Here is a 20689-nt window from a genome sequence, read left to right on the forward strand (position 1 = left end):
TCACTTATAATTCTTTTTGTTCCAATTAGGTCATTTAAGTTTCATTTGATGTTTCAATCCTAGATATTTTACTTAAATAGAAGGTCATCCATCCTATATGACATTTATTTAGTTTTTTTATTTAAAATATTTGTTGACATGGCACATAAATGCCAAATGCATTAGAAAAAAAATGAGAAATAGGTTTAAAAAAATTTTAAAAAATTGTAGAAAAGTTAACAAAGTGCGAAATTTTTTTTTAAAAAATTGTAGTAAAGTTGAAAAAATGCGAAAAAATTAAAAAAAAATGTGATTTACTCTATTTTTAATAAATAAATTAATAAAACCTCCTAAATCATTTCATTTAAATTACTAAAAATTATGAAAGTTTTATTAAAAAATCAAAATGGGCCAAAAAATGCAATTGCTTTTTACCTAACCCTTCATACTACTAATAATATTGATTCATGGAACATCACTTTAGAAATAAGGATATGGTGGGCTGGGCATACTACCTAATTGTTTGTTTTTACGATTTGTAATATTTGATCGTTTTGGGTTTTGGGTTTGGATTTATTATATTTCTTTTATTTGATTCCATGTCATCATATCTAAAAAAAAAGTTAAATAAATGCCATGTAGGACAATAACCTGCTATTCAGGTAAAATATCTAACATTAGAACACCAAAATAAAGTAGAATGATCTAATTGGAACAATAAATTTTATTAGTGACTTAATTAGAACAATCCTAAAACTTCATTACTATTCTATGGCATATTCCCTTTTTTTAAACCTATACTTTATATGTAGTATGATTTTATTTCAATATGTAATATTTTCTATACTATGATGATATTCATATCTCGTCTCATAACTTATAATTATTTTTAAAAACACTTACAGTTTTATGATCACTATTTTCTATTTTTTAGCGTTACTTCTTTTAAGTCATATAATAAGATGGATTGTAGTATTTTAAAAGAGAAGTGAAAACTTAGAAAATTATTTTGAATAGCTGAAAATATAACTATTCTTTTGTTTTACTGTTTTATCTAATAAGTTATTTCATTAATAAGGATTATATACAAATTTATAATTTACTTTTTTTCGTTATTCAACCCGTGTAATACACGAGTTTGTAAAATAGTAATATTTTAATAAAAAAACATGTTTAATTCAAAAGAAGATTTGACCAAACTTGAGAACAAAGATTTGACTATCACAAATAAACTTGTGGGCTCACAACCATTCACATGCTTTTCTACCTTTTGTAGTGGGGAATATGTGTGGCACATGATCATATAATTCCATCAAGGGGGCTAAACCCAATCCTAATCATTCCATTATGCTTAGGATTATCAACCTTTGATTAATATTTTATTGTCGGCTATTCGTTAATTTTGGCCATTGTTCTTATTTATATCATAAAAAATATAATTTTGAAAGAAAATACTGAAAATTATGCTATAATGGATTTTTAGCCGCATTTTATTTAATTGATGCTAAATAACTATTACATGATTTTGTTAGAAACATCTTCCTATACTAATAAATGCATTTTTTTGACACGTGTCAATATCTGGTGTCTCCTTATCTTATTTTTTTAATTTCTTTTTCCTATTAAATAAAGCAATAATATTAAACAACAGTTTAACTAAATATAATTTAGACTAAGATACAACTTTTTTTTATCAAACTTTGAATTAATAATAATATATAATTTGTATTTTCTCCTTCTCCGTAGGAGATAGAAGAAGTTTTTTTCTTTGTAGAAGCAAGCAAATATAGAAATTTTTATTCTCATTTAAACTAGATTTAATTAAATTATTTTTTTAATAATATTATTATTTAATATATAATAGGATACAGAAATAAGAAAATAATATTAAATCACAAACTCTATGGATCTCTCTTATTTATTTATTTATTTATTTATTTATTATTTCATTTATTTTTTTCGCTTATTAATAATCTTCCAATATTTCGTTGGTTCTACCACGTGTAATACATATGTTTCTAACCTAATAATAAATAAAAAAACAAATTCAAAATTTAATAAGTAAATAGTACATTGAATTCAGCATTTAAATACATATCTTGGCGACTGTATGTGTTAATCGATTATATTATATTTACTTAACTCGTGCAATACACGGGGTATTTTAAATATATAACTAAATGTTTAAATGAGAACACTAAATATTGTTAGAACCGTGAGAACGAATTAAAAAAACAACGAGAACTTGGTAAAAAACAATTCAATTTCAAAATTTCTTTTTACATTTATCATTATTATTCGAATAAAATGTTAGAAACTTAATTTACACGTTTAAATTTATGTGAATTCGTAAATAAAGAAAATTTACACATGTGTAAATTTGTTATTTTTACACATGTGTAAAAAATCTAATAAGATTGATTTTGAGAGAAAAAATGAATTATTTGATGCCGTAACTTCTCTTTTTGATGTTGTATCTTAATTACAATGAGGTTTGTATTAAAAAAATTGGTTTTGATTAGTTTTTTCGTTGGTTCTCACGGTTCTCGCAATAGGGGAGAGTTATCTTGAGAACCCTAAATATTGTGAGAACAGTGAGAACGAATGAAAAACCCAATCAAAACTAACTTTTTTTTACACAACCCTCATTATAATTAAAATACAACATTAAAAAAGGAATTTACAACATCAAATAATTCATTTCTCCTCTCAAAATTACTCTTATTATATTTTTTACACATGTGTAAATGGCAAACTTACACATATGTAAATTTTCATTATTTACGAATTCACGTAAATTTAAATGTGTAAATTAAATTTCTAACATTACCCCAACCGAGTCTTCGATCAACAAGGGAAAAAAATGAGTGATGATGTAAGTCATATACATGGCATAGTGAATGATGAAGACCAAATCCAATATGTTCTCTATGAAATTGAGTTGTTGTTACAGTATAGAACACCCTCAACTTCGTTGTCTGATTACAGGTTACCCATGCCTAAACTAGAAGTTCTTACATCTTTGACTAATCGACTACCGATGGAAGAGAAAAATTACGATAGACAAACACTTAGTCTCGTTAGAAGATTATACAACATTGCTCAAAATAAAGGATTACACATTTAGGGATCAAACGACAAATCATTCGCTACAAAAGCTTTATTCGACTTTCAAGGAAGATGGACACACGTCACTTAAAGGATACATGCTAAAATGAGGGGGAGACTTATGCAAGTTGTACTCTTTTTCACTTGACTAAGTTTTGTCCCATTGAATTTCATTCATGTTCTATTTAGTTTGGGTATTATTAATTTCGTTTTTTTTCCTTTTAAAGTGTAAACTAACGAGTCTTTATTTTCTAATCTAATTTTAACTTTTTTAATAAAACATTTAAGGATCAGAAAAAAAAAAAAAAAAAACTCTAGAAGTGTGTTAATTTCAAACTTTTATAAATTGTCACTTTAGCAAAACATCATATTTTCAAACTTCTTTAAAACCTTAACTTTCTCCACAATACATAAACCTTCACAAACTCCACCTCATACTCCTTACTCTCACCTACCTTTGTATTTATTTATATACTAGATTTTTGCTCGTGCCGCGCGTTGCGGCGGCACATCACGTCACACACGTGACGATGATGACATTGACGTGTGATGCCCACGCGTGACGTGACGTGTTTTTGACATTGTTAATCTTCCTAGTAACCCCACCTGTTGCAACTTGTTTTTGTTAGCTATAATCTGATAGTGAGAGTTGAGATATATACACAAAACAACCAAAAAGTATTCATCTTATATTAGTAAATATATATGTATATATACAAACACACAGAAGTAGAAAACATCAAAAATAAGTATTCAGACGTTCACTCTTAGATAACAAAAAAATCTAAATTGCAACCTAAATAACTTTGGTGTAATTGTACTTCCAGCAACAATTGTGCCTGCAACGCGACTGGTTGCAATGTGAGAGAATCAGTTGTACCTTGACATTACCATCCAGACCGGATGTAATGTGTGAGAATCAGTTGCCTTGACATTACCATCCGGATTGCCCCGCCAAGAGGGAGATAACCTCAGTTTTGTTCAAGTCTACATGGAGGTATAATTACCAAGTATATTCATTCATAACCTTGCTGAAAAAAATAATTAAGGTTCATTAATAAAATTGAATCTGTCATAAATATAATAAAATCACAAAGAAACTCAAGAGATTACCTGAGAAATAAAAGTTACTTAGAACGGTAAGAAGAAAGCATGAGTAAGCTGAAAATGACGAAAGTGTCAAAACTTTGAAGGCATAGAATTTACCTTTGTCCCTGAAATGTGTGAAACGATTGAATTGGCATATACATGTAGTAACTACAGTTAACAAATTCCTTTAATCTCAATAATCCATAAAGGTTATAGATTCCAATGCCTAGCTGCAAAGATTTGTGCATCAAGCAAGCTTTTCATCCTCTTTAAACATATGATTGAGATTTTCATCATATGTATTGCAAGGTTTATAAAAATTTGCATGCGAATTAAGTAGGCAATATTAACATATCTAATTTAATAAACAAATTACCCTAGATTAGGGCAGGGCCAGTCTCGAACTCTGCCCCCTCTACCACCACCACCACCGCCACCAGCTCTACCGCCTCCTTTGATATCCACATTCACCTGAAATTGAAGATAACAAAAGCACAAACTCAACCAACTGTTCAAAAATGAAAATTAGAGATGAAAATCTTGTGACGTACTAACCTTGATTTTGTGTATTACCACTATATCCTCCACCACCACCACCACCACCGCCGCCACCGCCACCATAACCTCCACCTCCGCCACAGTTTCCGCCGTAAGATCCGCCTCCACCGAAGCAGATCTAATACCTTAGATGCCTTCTGAACAACGTCCCGACAAATTGCTGTAGTTTTCTCTGTCCGATGTGAACAATACTCATCGGAAAATCGGTAATACGCTCCATCTCCATGATTCGATGCTGATTTTCACAAACCAAAGACTGAATTTTTCGCCGTTGATGATTTGTAGAGGCTGATGCAAGGAAAAGTCTATTTTGAAGGGTCTATTTAGGGTTAGTGTAGAAGAAGAGAAACACGTTTGGATCTAGCCCTCCATGATGGTGGTTGTTCTCTAACCCTAGACAGGACAGAGAAAGAAGACAGTGTTGTTGCTTATTTGTGAAGACTAATTTGCAAGCAGGGCATTTTTGGAATTTTGTCGGTGCACGCACCGACCTTTGTCTTTAATAGTTATATAATATATCAAATTAATTTTATAATATTTTTATTTTATATTTTGTTTTAAATTAAATATCAAAATATGATTAAATTAAATTAAAAAAACAATATATAAGTAAACATTAAATAAAATTTAATTCAATATTTAATAACATATTCCAATCCTTATTTTCCCTCCGATTTTTTTTTCTCTCAGATATAGTTAGAGAATATCAATATCAAGTTGAACCCCCATTTAATTTTCATGTCAAACTGCAAAACTCTCGTCATCAACCATCAACTTGAAAACCTCCATCGTCCAACGATTTACCATCGCCGTCCAGCTACATTTGAGCAAGAGTTTAGCTAACTAAAAATTAGGGATAACAAATGGACAAGTGAAGAATGGAACTAGGCATCTGACCATGTGTTTAGCCAACTAAGAATTTGGGAACAACACGTCTCCCAAGAGGTTGGGTACATAACTAACCATGGATAGGATACGTATCATAATCAGAGTAAAAGAACGTTAATGAATCTAACGAGAAGCGTTTAAAGAACCATGATCTATTAGAAGACGAGGGCTCAATGGATTCAATTTCTCGTTTGATTCTGTTGAACATCTTTAATGTTATGTGGTTTTTTATTTCACGTGTTTAATTATTTAGGTTATTTTAAGTTTAGGCAGTTTTTAAAATTAATATTATGTAGGTTCTTTATATCATGTTTTATGTAGTTTACTAGTTCTCTATCATAACATGTATGTTTGTATTTAAGTTAGTTGTACATACTACTCATAACACACGATCTAAAAAAAAACATCGAGTCAACCAACTAAAACAAAACACTACAATACTTTTGCTAAAAACGACTAAAACGATGGAAATACTATAATTTTAAACTGAGAGCAAAATTGTAATTTTTCAGTACAAATGAGCGTGCGCTAGGCAGCCATCTGGCACGGATAAAAATTACACCGAGTCAACCAATTAGAACAAAACACTACCATACTTATGTAAAAAAAACTAAAACCATGGCATGACTATAATTTTACAATGGGGGACAAAATTGCAATTTGACAGAGAAAAAAACGATAGCAAATATATAAATTTAAACTGGGGGCAAAATCATAATTTGGCTCGAAGAAAGAAAATAAATAAAACAGATGGCAAAAATGTAAATTTAAACGAGCCAAAATCGTAATTTGACTGAAACAATGGAAAGGTGTCAGACACTCTTCCCCCTAATTGTATATGTGCCTATATAAATTAACAATTAATATGTGTGAAGTTTTATTTTAGGGCCGGCCCTAAGAATTCGTGTACCATGTTCGAGCTCCAAAAAATGTGCCCTTAGGCCTCAACGAAATTAGGTATTGAGGTCAATAAAGGTCTAAATCTAATGTCCATTGGCTAATAACTAATCTAAAGTATAAGAATAATTTTGTAAGTTGGTGTATGTTGGTGTTTATATAGGTATACCCTATTAAAAAAGAAATTTTTACGTATACATATTGGGTTTTTTCGAGAAATAGCGTGTCCTCCGAAATATCGGGCCCTGGCCGGTGGTCCTCTCCGCCCACCCCCAGGGCCGGCCCTGTTTTATTTTAACCAAAATCCTTAAATGGGTGCCCACACACAACCCACGGACCAAGTCCGATGTCCCATACCTCCATTTCGGACTCACCTTTAGGACGAGCACCTCAGTGTGCATAGCTTATGTGGTGTCCATTTCGTGGCCACCTATTCCGGACGAGCCTCACAATCATATATTTGTGGGTGCTTTAAATTAAGCTAGATTACACACATACAATAATGGCTCGCTACTCATTACATGACAACCATTAATTAATTGTGCTGCACTTTTTTTAATTAACAATAAAACAATGATTTTCTCTACATAAGTACATGTTGACAACTAACGACAAAATATCCGACCAATATTTGTTTGTGCATATTTAAGTTTTAGAGTTAATTGCCAAAATCACCCCCGATGTTTGGGCACATTTGCCATTTTCGTCCAAAATAACACTTTTGTACCATTTTGCCCCCACACGTTTGTAACTTTTTGCCATTTTTCATCCAAACCACTAACTTAGTTTATTTTTTCTGTTAAGTTAAAGGATATTTGGATGAAAATGGCAAATATAAACCACAGGGATGAAAATGGCAAATATGCTCAAACTCTTTTTAATTTCTTTTATTTAGTTAATTTTATCACATATATAATAAAAAAGAATATACATGCAATTTTTATACGAAAAAAATAATAGTTTTGTCACATATTTTTTTTTTATAAATTTTCATCCATCCACTAAGTTAATTTTTTTCTATTAAGGCGAAAGATGTTTTAAATTTTATAAATTAATTTTTTGTATCAAGGTTATTATATGTTGTCTTTTGTTCAATAGAACTTTGTTTTCTATCTCTAAGTAACATGAATATTTCGATTCTGTTTTTGAGAGTTTAACAAGAAAATAGCTCGTCGTGAAAAGTGTTTATCACAAAATATTAGATGGCATTATACTTACTATTTGGTGGGTAATTTTAAGGTTTGGTAACGGTACGTTGTTTTATGGGGGCACTGGCTTTTGTTTTTCATTAGGAGCGAATTTAAAAGAGTAGAAGATGAATTAAAAACTTGGTACATATGATAATATTTGTTTATTTGACATTTTTCTATAAGGTCACAAGCATTTTAGTTTTATAAAAATTAAAGGTTTAAGTAGATTTATTTTTATAAAATTGATCTATATAAACAATTGGAAATTAATTTATGTATTAATTTATAAAATTTAAAACATCCTTCGCCTTAGTAGAAAAAAAATTAACTTAGTTAGTGGTTGGATGAAAATTTATAAAAAAATATGTGAGAAAACTATTATTTTTTTTCATATAAAAATTGCATGTATATTCTTTTTTATTATATATGTGACAAAATTAACTAAATAAAAGAAATTAAAAAGAGTTTGAGCACATTTGCCATTTTCGTCCATGTGGTTTATAGTTGCCATTTTCATCCAAATATCATTCAACTTAACAGAAAAAATAAACTAAGTTAGTTGTTTGGATGAAAATGGCAAAAAGTTACAAACGTGGAGGGCAAAATGGTATAAAAGTGTCATTTTGGACGAAAATGGCAAATGTGCTCAAACCTCAGGGGCGATTTTGGCAATTAACTCTAAGTTTTATTTTTCAAATTGTTAATACACCTTTTGTTTTACTTGGTGTTAGTTAAACAGATAGCGGTTCAAAATAATATATATATATATATACACATCATCAAATCGTAAAATATGCTAGTGTATTTTCATCATCAAATCTTTGCCATTAATTTACACTTGTGTATTGATAATAAGAGTTGGAATTAATTTACTAATGTTCACTATCAAGGAGTTGGCTACAAAGTCTAAATTTTCTAAAAAGTATAAAAAGTCACAAAACATCAAAATGTCAATCATAAAACACACAAAAAACCCATAAAGAACAAAATGAAGATTACTAAAACATTATATATATGAGTTGTGTTTTGTGTTTTAGACGATAAAACTCTGATTATCGAATGTCAAACATTATTGAGTTTTATGTTGATTAACATGTTGTGTTTTATATTAATAGTTCTACGTGTTTGAAGTTTTTATGGTCTATTATGGTTTGAACTAGAAGAGTAACCCGCCGCGATGCGGCAGGGGGCTAGAGAGGCAAAAGAGAAACACCAAAAACTTTAACCACCTTGAACCTAACTCCAGGAATATCACCAACAGCATGACCCTTTCGCTCAAATCATGGGTTCAAAACGTCGTCATGACACAAAAACAATCAAAGATTATAGATATAAAAAACACCCAACATTATATATATAAATACTCTTTCAAATACAAAAAAATATATTAAAACTTACAGTAATAGCTTTTAGGAGCGATCGGCCATTATCGGTGACAAAAGTAACAGCATAGCCTGCTCTACCAGCTCTAGCACTCCGACCCACTCGATGAACATAGCTATATAAATAAATATTCACCCACACCTAACATAAGATGAATATAAGATGAATATAATAAACATAAGTAATATAAAAACTTGCCTAGTAAGGTCACGTGGGCACTCAAAGTTGATAACCGTTTGAACTCCAATAATATCAAGCCCCTGTACAAACCATTTAAATGGTTAATATTCGCCGTTAGCATTTTCTAGTATATAAAAAACAAAGAAAGAAATATTGAAAAGTTGGCCACTTACACGAGCAGCAACGTTAGTAGATATCAAAAATCAACTTCCTGCCTACTGAAAAGTTCCAATGCCTATACAGCAAGGGTATAATGTCATACAGAACTCCGGTTACCACTTACACGATGCTAGTATCCCATCCCGAACCCAACGATGCAGGGGAAGGGGCAGTGGCAAGACCGGCCCCACCGTTCTCCGCCAATCGATGTTCATGCACAACTGCCATGGTGTAGGGTGACTCAACACATTCCTCTGTTTCCAAAACTTTCCTCCTGCCAAAACTACTATTACCGACATCTTGCATCTTACGGTTACCATCTTCCGACATGCCAAACACGGCGGGCAGCAAACGCCTTCCAAACCGCGCCTTGGAAGCCGGGCGTGCAGGAAACGCCAGAGGCAAGTCCGACGGCTTCTTGATCCCGTCTCTGCGCTGGAGAGACTCCAACATTTCCTCTAACGAACTCCGGACAACCGAAGGCGAAGAAACCGATATCATCTTCCCCAAATTTATCACCACCCGAATCAAAACCCTAATCCAAATCACATCAAAAATTCAAGATTTCCAAAATCCATGTTCCAAAACATTAAATTCAAAACCCAATTTCAAATTTCTCCCAACACAGATGCAATCATAACCCAACTTGAAATAAAAATTACGGATGAAGATTATATTTCATGTCCCTTAATAAGTATTACAATACCGATCTTTAAGATTTAATGACATGCAGACTGAGATCGGTAACCGGAGAAGTCACCGAAGCTTCACCGGAGTTCTATAACACCGAAAATAGCTTCAACGAACACAACTTAGACCCATCTAACTGAAAAGGGAATATGCAACTGAATCGAGGCTTACCAGATTTCTTGCCGGAGTTAATCGAAGTCTCGTCATAACCTTAGGTCGCGCCTTCTCACCGGATTCCTTGTGTACTGTTCTGTAAGTAGGGGTAAAGTAATCGACTGAGCTGAGAAAGCGCGTGGTTCCATGACGGCCACCGTGTGCAGCCATGCATTGCCGCGTACACCACCGGAATTCGCCGGAGTTTATTTAATGTCACCGGAGATCGGGCCTGATACGCCACCATACCAATCACCGGAACCACCATCGTCGTCAGCGATACCGGTGGCCGATAGAGTGTGGTCAGATTACTCTCTCCTGATTCTCTTTCTCCCGATCTCTATCTCTATCCAGACTTATGCGAGAAGATGGTTGGGGATTTTCATCTGACTGAGGATTAACGATGCGTGTGTGGGTGATGTGTCCACAGCTTAAACTACCCAATGAGAAGACAAACCAACAAAACATATTCTAAGCAGAATGTACAACTCTTATTGCATAGAAATGATGAAAATTAGAGTATATATAAATATGGTGTTTTAGTATTTTTCACACTGTTATTTATAGATTTTATGTGTGTTTTATAGCATAAATTATAGTGTTTTATAACTTTTTACACTTTTTAGGAAATTTGGATTTTGTAACCGAACTGTTTCATATATTTCAATAATATATCAGCCGTGATGAATTAGGAGGATTTAATAAGAAAATATATCATTTTCCTTACATATATATAGTTGTAGACTTGTAGTTAAAGTTACTCATCGAGTCAAGTCAAGTGTAACAAAAAAGCTCAAAATAACAAAACCAAAACATAGTTTTCTTGAATATGTTCCTTATTATTTTAAAACTAGTTTATTTTTTAAAGTTATAAAGTGTAAAATGAAAATAAATATTTGACGATTTATTTTAAGTCTTAAAATTCAAGAAGGATGTCAATTCGGTTTCTACATTGGTTCGAACCAAACTGACTAAGAACCATCTAGTGTTGGCAAAATTGATTTCTTTGGCCAAACAATTTGGGAACTTACTATAAACCTTTATATAATCTTGTATTTAATGTTTCTTACACCTCGTTTTAAATTCTCAAATTAGACTAGTGAAATGTCACCATTTAGCCTTATCGCTTTCATTGTAATTGATTCCGGTTTTCAAGCAACTAGTAGTTGAGAGACAAGGACGGTTGATTGACACTTGAGATGGAAAAGACATGAGTGATGTTGACGAATAAAGTGAAATTTACTCAAATCACATATTTATATAAACGAAGATTATATGATATGGTTCACGTGAAATGTGAAAAAAAATAAATAAAGTGAAATTTACTCAAATCACCCTTATATAAACTATATAAACTAGGCCTATGTGTTAGACCATGGGGTATGGTTTGGATAGTCCCCAAAGAGAGAGCATCCACCACGTAGGCGCTAACTCAGTAATGATGGACCATCCCCTTGGGGACTACCTAAGGGTGTGGAAGACTACCCAACCCCACAATAAAAATAAATATAATAAAGAGGAGAGAGAGAGAAGTCAGAGGGGAGAGAGGGAGGGGCCCCACCATTTTGCATCGTCGCCTCCGTCTTGCAGACGCCGGGAGTGACGCGACGCAGCTCAGGGGGCGGTGTGGGACGCCGAGGACGAGCCGGGACGGGGGAAACGACCCCCATACCGCACGGTCTTATGGTACATGTGAAATATGATTTTTTTTTTGGGATGTCACGTTTCACACCACCAAACCATCATTCACCTTCTTTCCCTTGCGCCCAACGATGTGGCAGCGGCTAAAGCTCCATAAGACTTAGCCTATTATAAGAGTTTCATCATGTTTTAAAACTAAATCTAGTTTGTCCTTCAGTCATGAGCCATATATTCTCAAGTATGCCAAAGTGCATTTTTTACCCAAACAACCGATCTTGTCACACCTAGCTTTCACTAATACCTTAATAATATATTGTTAGGTGTTTGCTAATATATCATGACATATAAACTGAAACACTTATAAATGCTTAAACATGTCAATTTCAATTATATCGTCGGCGAAAGTCCACTTACACATTGTCACGTGTTTCTATCCAATGTTTTTGCCTTCCGCTTAGACATGTTCAATTCAAACTATTTCGTCGGTGAAAGTCTTTGTTTTAGTAGTGCTTGGTCGGCGTAAACCAAAAAAAAAACCTTTTTTTTTTTTGACAAACATGAAGACGAGACATGTAAACTAGAAAACTTACAATTGCTTCATAATATATTGAAACGTATCCCGCTAAGTTACACTTCTAAGACGAGGCGTGTGAATTGAGAGACAAATTTGTAGGAGTTTTTAAATCCGGATTGATACAAGGAGTCGATGAAAGTAAATATTCGATAACTAAACAAAATCGATTTTTGTAACATCTTATAGTTTCAACTTTCAATAAGGGAGGATGGGGTACTGCTCGGGTAGAAGGCATCGGGTTCTAACCCGTGCCAGCACACCACCACCACACATGCGAGTTGGCTTGGAAAGAAACCCGCGTGAAATATGCGTGGATTGAGATTATTTTTGACCCTTGTGAAATTTTTTACCTTTTGTAATTTAAAAAAAAATCAAATTCAAATATTTAATTCTCTTTCTCTATTTTAACCAACTCATACTATGTATCCAATCCACAAAACTCTCTCTATTTTTATATTTTCATATACCCAAACCTCTTGTATCTTTCTCATTTACAAAACTCTCATGTTCAAATATGGCAATCCCGTAGACCGAAAAAGAAAACATCACGTTGGTGTTGTCTTATGTCGCAATCCATCACGAACCCACATCTCCTAGTCGAAAAACTACTTTTTGGAACCGGGTGTGACCCCAATTTTTGTATCCACGTTGGTGAGACGAACTGAATCGTGGATCAAATTTCGTGTTTGTCCGTTAGTATTTTTAAAATTATAACTCTTTTATATCATTTAGTATACAAAATTACATTTAATGATATCTAATGCTTTAGGTTTGTAGGTTTTTTTATGTAACGTTAAACTTTAAGTTTTAATGATATTTAATTTTGAGATTTATTTAAATAAATAAAAAGTTTGCGGATAGGTAGGCGTCACCACCATTTACCAGTTAATGGATACTTTGAACACTTTTTGATATGGTAAGTGATGATTGGTCGGGGTTAGGGTACTTAAGTGCTCCTTCCCCCTAACCAAATCATGCCACATCCTTACCGAAGAAAGCCATAATAACACAATATATAAGTCATAAACTTTGTGATTTTTCTTGAAATATTTTGATAGGTATATATCTTTTCATAACAAGAAAATAACAAACAAAACGGTTCCCACAAATTCCATTTGAAGGATGGGCAAATACAAAAGAATCTTTCTTTCTCATGATCTTGACATCAACTCAAACCGGCCCATTGAGCTGTAAGAAGACCCCAATGTCTCTTCACATGCACATCACTCCAATGTTCTTCCCTATTTTATTCACAACTTCATATGGAACCCCACTGACATAAAAAATATTCTTTCATCACAAAAGCAACATAATTAATTAAACCATGAAGCTGGAATACTAAAAGAAACCACAGCTTCAACAACAACAACAACAGTATACATCCAAACACCATTAATTACTTTACTTACCACTTACCAACACAAAAACCCTAGAACAAATTAATTCAAATCATCTAAACTTAATTGGTTAATTCTCACTTTAATCTTGCTTCATTTGTGGATCATAAAAGGGTTTGTTCAGATCAGCTTGAACAACTGAATCAGTGTCATTCCAGCTCCAATAATTTTGTTCCAAGAAATTGCTTGTGGTTGGAACTTGCATCCATGGTTGTGAAACATTAGAAGAATCCGGCGCCATCATTCGTGTGGTTGCGAGTGTTGAATCGTCTTTGAAACCGGATAACAAAGGAGAAAAAGAAGTTGGAATGATTGGAATAGGGTTTGTATCAATGAAACTCATGTTTGTATGCATAGGAAACCCTAAATTTTGATGAGGTGATTGTTGCATAGTGGTGGTATTGGCACCAGTGAAACCACCATTGAAATCCCAAGAAACTTGATCGAATTCGCTTTGATCAGATGGTTTAAAAAACAAACCTTTATCATGTGGGAATATGTATTTCTGATCACTCAACCCTAAGCCGTGATTCGTGGCCACAGCTGTGGTGGAGGTGGTGGCCGTGTTGGCGCGTTTGATTCGCTTGTTTTTACGGCCACCACCAACGGGGACATTGCGAAGAGTGCCACCTTTTGTCCAATGCCTCTTACACGCCTTACAAAAATGTCTTGGTTGTGTTTTGTTGTAGTTGTTGTAGTAACAAAACTTTGTGTTTGTTGAGTCACACCTAGGACACTTTAGAGGATCGGATTGTTGCGTTTGTAGCGATCTTTTCATCGGTGTTGAACGTTGGTTTGGCTGTTGTATGTTGTCTGATGTTAACATGTTTGGAGTCCAATTGAACTCGTGATGATCACTAGAAACTTGCTTGCTACTTAGCACCATTTATATGTTGCAAATTGAGGTAGGAATTTGATAAAAAAAAGAGAGAGTTGAAGAGAGGAGGTTAAAGGTGATTTAATTGTTTTGAGCAAAAAAACAAAGTATGATGTGAGGATATAAGGGGGGAGGGTGGAGTGGGTGGGGTAGGGGGAATGTATAGGAAGGTGGTGAGAATAGAGAATTGAGGTTGTGTGAAGAATCTCTCTTGCTATTTGTACATAGGTCAAAAGAGTGGTGTTTAGTATACTGTTTTGATATGATGGTTGGTTTTTACATTTTTGGGTGGTTTTGTTTTCAAGTCAATTTACCATCACTACTCCTATTACAATTATGTGTATGTATGGAGATGAAAGTTTGTGTACATGTATGTAAGGAATATGAAAAAAGAAAGTGTGTGATGGAGAAAAAACTATGTGTACATGGTCCTCTCTCTATATATATATATATATGATCAAATTATATGATCAACACTACATCTATATATATACGATTCTCGTAATTCATTATTTAAATTAGTATATGTATTGAACGTGTCTATATGTATGCGTGTGTTAACATGGACTCATGGTATATGGGTTGAGTTATCCTACACAAAATTCCTAAATCTAGAAAGGGTACAAAGATACAATGGATCACAAAATATAACGCAATGACGAGAAATATAACATAATGCCGAGGAAAAAAACACAATAAATCGTAAGAAAGACACAGTGATGGAAATAAAAAAAAAACACAATGTGGAAACAAAAGACACAGTGATCTAAACATAAATTCTAAAATCTACTCGTTAAAAATCTAAAATCTAAAATTTAAAATCTAATATCGTAGAGTTCGACGAACTGGTTCCAATGCCGCTAGAATAAATTCAATCGTGGTTTTTTTTAATACCTTTCCTAAGACTTCCTAGTTAAGAGACGGTATATTTAATTTGAACTTTTTCTCATTGTATTTTCAGAGACGGTATATTTAATTTGAACTTTTTCTCATTGTATATATCATTATATATTCTCAGTTTTATTGGCATATATGGAGTGTGTTCATTACAGTCTCATGATATAATGAATTAGTACTATGTATACAGCCTAGATGGCTAGATTAGATGGCTAGATTAATTGCATATTAGCAAATTAGAATTAAAACTTTGTTTTTTCAAAGATTGTAACATAAAGATTCTTATGACTTGATAATATATAATATAATATAGATCCGTGAGTATTTGTGTATGTATGCCCTTGCCAAGTCAAGAGGGGAATGAGCAATTTGGGCGTTTGGTCATCATTCTTCAACGTCAAGAAAAGAGTGACGTATTTGGGTCAAACTTCTTCAATTTTTTTATGTTAATAAAGTGATTATAAACTTTCATACAAAATTATAAATTAAACCTTTTTCTCCCGATAAATATATTAGTCAGTTTTCAAATTCCATGTCTCTTTCACACTAATTCTGAGTGTGACATTCTGTGTGGTATTTGTAATTAATTAAGCAAGTATATATACAAGATGTGTGAAATAGTCGTGTGTATACGTGTATTTGGAAAGGGTTTTGATTACATGTACACATCTGACGCAATGTTAACGGTACGTCTAACATTATAATGGTGTGTTCAAGTATCTGGGTATTTTTTTATGTACTCGGTTTTGATTACACCAGTGGCCTTCCCATATGTACGGTGTGTCTAACCCATACGCACATCAAGGTTGTTTGCCCGAAACTACATAATTTGCCACTTTTAATTTACCCCCCCCCCCTTTATGTACATGTGTCGTCGTTAGGGCCGTTCAAACCGCTCGCCGCTCGTTCGGAAATTGCTCGGAAAATGCTCGTTTGATTTGACGTTCGGTTGTAAACGAGTCGCTCTGCTCGGTTCGGTTGGTAAACGAGCCAAGCATGACCAAAGGTCCGCTCGGCTCGGTTTGGCTCGAATTATTATTTTAATTTAGTATACATATACATATATACCTATATATATACACACATACATATATAGAGAAAGTATAATGTACAAAAAGCCTTAACCTACATTAACGTACGCGACAAAAAACATAACGTGCGTGATTATTTTTTTTACCATCATAACGTGCGTGATTATACTTTCCATGCGTGATTATCACCCCCATGTGTGATTATCACCAAAAAATGGATCCCATGCGTTATTTTGTGTCTTATGCGTGATTAGTGCCCTGATCCGATGGTTACTGGTGTCGCGTACGTGAAGTACGATAAGGCTTAATATATGTTAACCGCACTCTACATATATAAACATTTATATACACAAATATAAATTATACATATATACACAAACCCCTATATATATACATACACACATACATATATATATACTTAAATATAAATTAAATTTATAATTTTGTATATACCACTCTATTAGATTTTGGTCCACTATATACAAACTTACACCTATATCTATACGTACTAGCCCAATCACGCCAATAAAAAATTAATATCAAATCTAAAAGTTAAACCCTAAACCGATAAACGATAGTCTGCTCATCACCTCAATGTTTCATGCAGTTACCTTAAGCCGATCGTCTCTTGCTCTCGACGTCATTATTCGTGCAATATGATCATCGCCTTGTCAGCCACAACATTCTTATTCATAAGAAAAATATTATGCCATGAAATGTGCCTGTTTTAAAGATATAAAAACTTGTAACCCAACATTGTCATTATCTCTCTCAGCAAATTTAAATCGGACGACACGGTTGTCCAAATTGCTCGAACTTCGCTCGGAATATTTATTGCTTGGAAAATGCTCGATTGATTTGAGGCTCGGTTTTAAATGAGCCACTCTGTTCGGTTCGGTTTGTAAACGAGCCAAACACGAGCAAAGGTCTACTCGGTTCGGCTCGGCTCGTGAATAGCCCTAGTCGTCGTCACCAGAATACTTCCTACACTATATAGGATTTTTAGCCTCTCTCTATTACATGTATCTACTATTTTTCTGCTTGGTAGCTCACTGAGAATATATTTAGTACACTATGTCTTCTACCGTTTTTGAATAGCTAGGTGCCTATCTTCGTTTTTGTTTAGATATTTGCTTTGGATATATGTCTTTGGAGCTAGATGTCTTATTGGAAGCATCTTCTCTATTTACTTGGATAGAGGAAAGGCTAGCCTACATATATCCCACCTTTCCCAAACCTCATTAATAGCTTTTAGCTATAACTGGAATTAAGCTAGGTTTAGTTGTTGTGTATGTGTGTAGGGTTAGGATCACATACACATAGATATTAGCGTGCGAAGTGAAGGAAAAGAAGACGCAGTGGTGGTTTCATAATTAATGAAATTACGATACAATTATTTTAACCTGGCGTAATAAATACGCTACAATTTGACAAGTAGTGTTATAATAGAAACGTTACTTGTAAACTATAGTATAATTATTATAACGCTAGTTTAAAATTGTTGTAGCGTAATTACGCTACTTATTCACATACTTCGAATTTTAATATCTTGTACCCGATTCCACCTATATATATATATATATATATAGGGTAGGGTTCCAGCGTGAACAACCTCCCATGAGTGAACTGCGTGAACAGATCTGGACCTTTGATTTCCTTTTTAGTTGTTAAGGGTAGGATTGTAATTATATAAAAAATTAGATTTAAATCATTATTTTAATAATTGAATTAAGTTACATCTTTCCTAATTTAAATTCATTATCCACATTATGTTTTATTTATTAATAAGATAATTATCAAAACAAACAACAAATCACCATATTTCAATTTTAATTTTTATTTCAGATTCATCACCAGAATTCGAATTTTGATTTTTAAGATCCACGTAGCCTTCATATTTCAACGGTATACACATGTGTACTTGGATATAAATAGAACAGTACACATGTGTACTCAGCATCGTACATATGTGTAATTAGCTACATAATACATACATAGAAACAATACATGTAAAACTATTTTATATTTAACAAATTACAAGTTCCGTAATGTTTTTCAAACCAAACAAAAAAACATATAATTACAAGTTCCAGTTTCGTAAAAACAATAAACCCAACATAATCGAAAAAACAAAAACCATAATCTTTTACAACTATTCGCCACGTTGTATGCTGAATCATCCTTATCGACCAAGCAAACAAACATATGTGAATCATCCTTATCGACCTCATACGTGAATCATCCTTATCGACCTTCCATCTCCACTTTTCTCGTTAACGACATCTCCTAAAATAGCACAAAAAAACTCAGCAACTAATACTTTGCATAATTCACAAGTGTACATCAACAACTTTACACATTCAATACACAAAAAATTATGAGATATCACAAAAGCAGACGCTATACACATGTGTACATTGGGATAAAATTCGAGCAAAGTCATAATACACATGTGTACATCGCATTAAAAACATAGCAAAATCAAAATACACATGTGTACATCGCGTTAAAAACAAGAGCAAAATCAAAGAATTGAACAAAAAAACTCAACAACTAATACTTTGCATAATTCACAAGTGTATATCAACAACTTTACAAATTCAATACACAAAAAAACTGAGATATAAAAAAACATACGGTATACACATGTGTACATCGCATTAAAAACAGAGCAAAGTCAGAATACACATGTGTACATCGCATTAAAAACAGAGCAAAAATCAAAAAATTGAAATCCAAAAAACTTAAATCGGAACACTAATAGTCCAGCAGATCAGTAAAACAAAAAAAGTTACCGGTTGCAAAATTAACGGTAACCCACAAGGGTATCAAAGCTAAAAGGGATTAAAACATGAAACGCTAAGTTGTACCTTAGGCACGCAAGTTTGTACACACGATGAAAGCATGGAGTCAAGCTTTCAAACAATAGTCATCCTCTTTCATTCACAAACAGTTATACGTTCAAACATTCCTTTCCTAGTTTTTGTTATTCAAACAGAGTAGTGACTAGCAACAATCTTCATCATCATTCACAACGACCAACAGGTTTCATTATTTCAACCCGGAAATCTTCACTTAAAATCACAAATCAGAAAACAGTATTCGTAACAAATAGCCACCGTCGTAATCATCATTATTTCAACAGAATCCCTGAGTCATTGTTTCATTCATAAACGACCATTCACAATATGCATGACCAGGTTGTACCTATTGCATAAACAGTTGTACATTCATAGGAAAACCTAGTTCATCATTAATGTGAACAGAGCAAACGTTAATCATTTTATGACAAGAAAGTTTCACACGAATTCATCATTCATCAGTGTTTGTATTTGACATTTATTCATGTATAATATGCATAACATCTATCACACAAAAACATAATGGTTCAATCATGGTGATGTACTAACCGTAGGGATGCACAAAATTTACACTTGAATCATTTGTACTTCTTTGACCCCCTAGAAAAAATCCGAGATGACGGGGTTTGCCCGAATCAAATCAAAACAGAATATGCATACTACGAACCGAACAAACATAACCACTTCCACTTTCGCCACTTGCCGTCGCCTGCCGTTCGCCGTCGAGACCGCCGCCGCTGCCGACATCGCTACTCCTTCTCCGTTAGGAATTGATATAAAATTGAAAGAAATTGTTGAATAAAATTGAATAATAGAGATTTAAAACTGAAACTACTATAATTTAGGAATTGATATATTCGAGAACTTATGGAAACTATTCAATTTCCCTGGTTTGAATTCTATGATGGTGTAATTACACATGTACCCTTATTCATTTAATTAAAGACTAACAATTAATCAATTAATTACCATCATGCCATTCAATTTAATAATCAAGATCATAAAAATCAAGGGCCCAGATCAGTTCACGCTGGAGAAATTGTTCACGTTTGAACCTAATCCTATATATATATATATATATATATATATACTAGGCTATCACCCGGGAAAATCCCGGGCTAGGAAAATTTAATTTAC

At 33.2% G+C, this 20689-nt stretch overlaps 1 protein-coding gene and 1 long non-coding RNA gene across 2 annotated transcripts; both read right to left on the reverse strand.

Moving 5' to 3' along the window:
* Window positions 1-3815: 3815 nt before the first annotated feature.
* On the reverse strand, window positions 3816-4723 carry LOC118491206. Its single transcript, XR_004890823.1, has 3 exons — window positions 4553-4723; window positions 4201-4301; window positions 3816-4118 (listed from the first exon to the last, which is right to left on the reverse strand). It is a non-coding gene; the product is annotated as an uncharacterized LOC118491206 (long non-coding RNA).
* An 8850-nt stretch (window positions 4724-13573) lies between these two features.
* LOC110937861 (dof zinc finger protein PBF) lies at window positions 13574-14905 on the reverse strand. Its single transcript, XM_022180310.2, has one exon. The coding sequence runs from the start codon at window positions 14770-14772 to the stop codon at window positions 13969-13971; it is 804 nt and encodes a 267-aa protein (XP_022036002.1). The 5' UTR covers window positions 14773-14905; the 3' UTR covers window positions 13574-13968.
* Between the last annotated feature and the right edge of the window lie 5784 nt (window positions 14906-20689).

The sequence above is a fragment of the Helianthus annuus genome, chromosome 4 (assembly GCF_002127325.2).
Source record: "Helianthus annuus cultivar XRQ/B chromosome 4, HanXRQr2.0-SUNRISE, whole genome shotgun sequence".
NCBI classification, from domain to species: domain Eukaryota; kingdom Viridiplantae; phylum Streptophyta; class Magnoliopsida; order Asterales; family Asteraceae; genus Helianthus; species Helianthus annuus.

What these genes read in the sequence shown, in the direction of transcription:
- LOC110937861 (XM_022180310.2), bottom strand. Translation starts at nt 14,772, where the DNA reads ATGGTGCTAAGTAGCAAGCAAGTTTCTAGTGATCATCACGAGTTCAAT.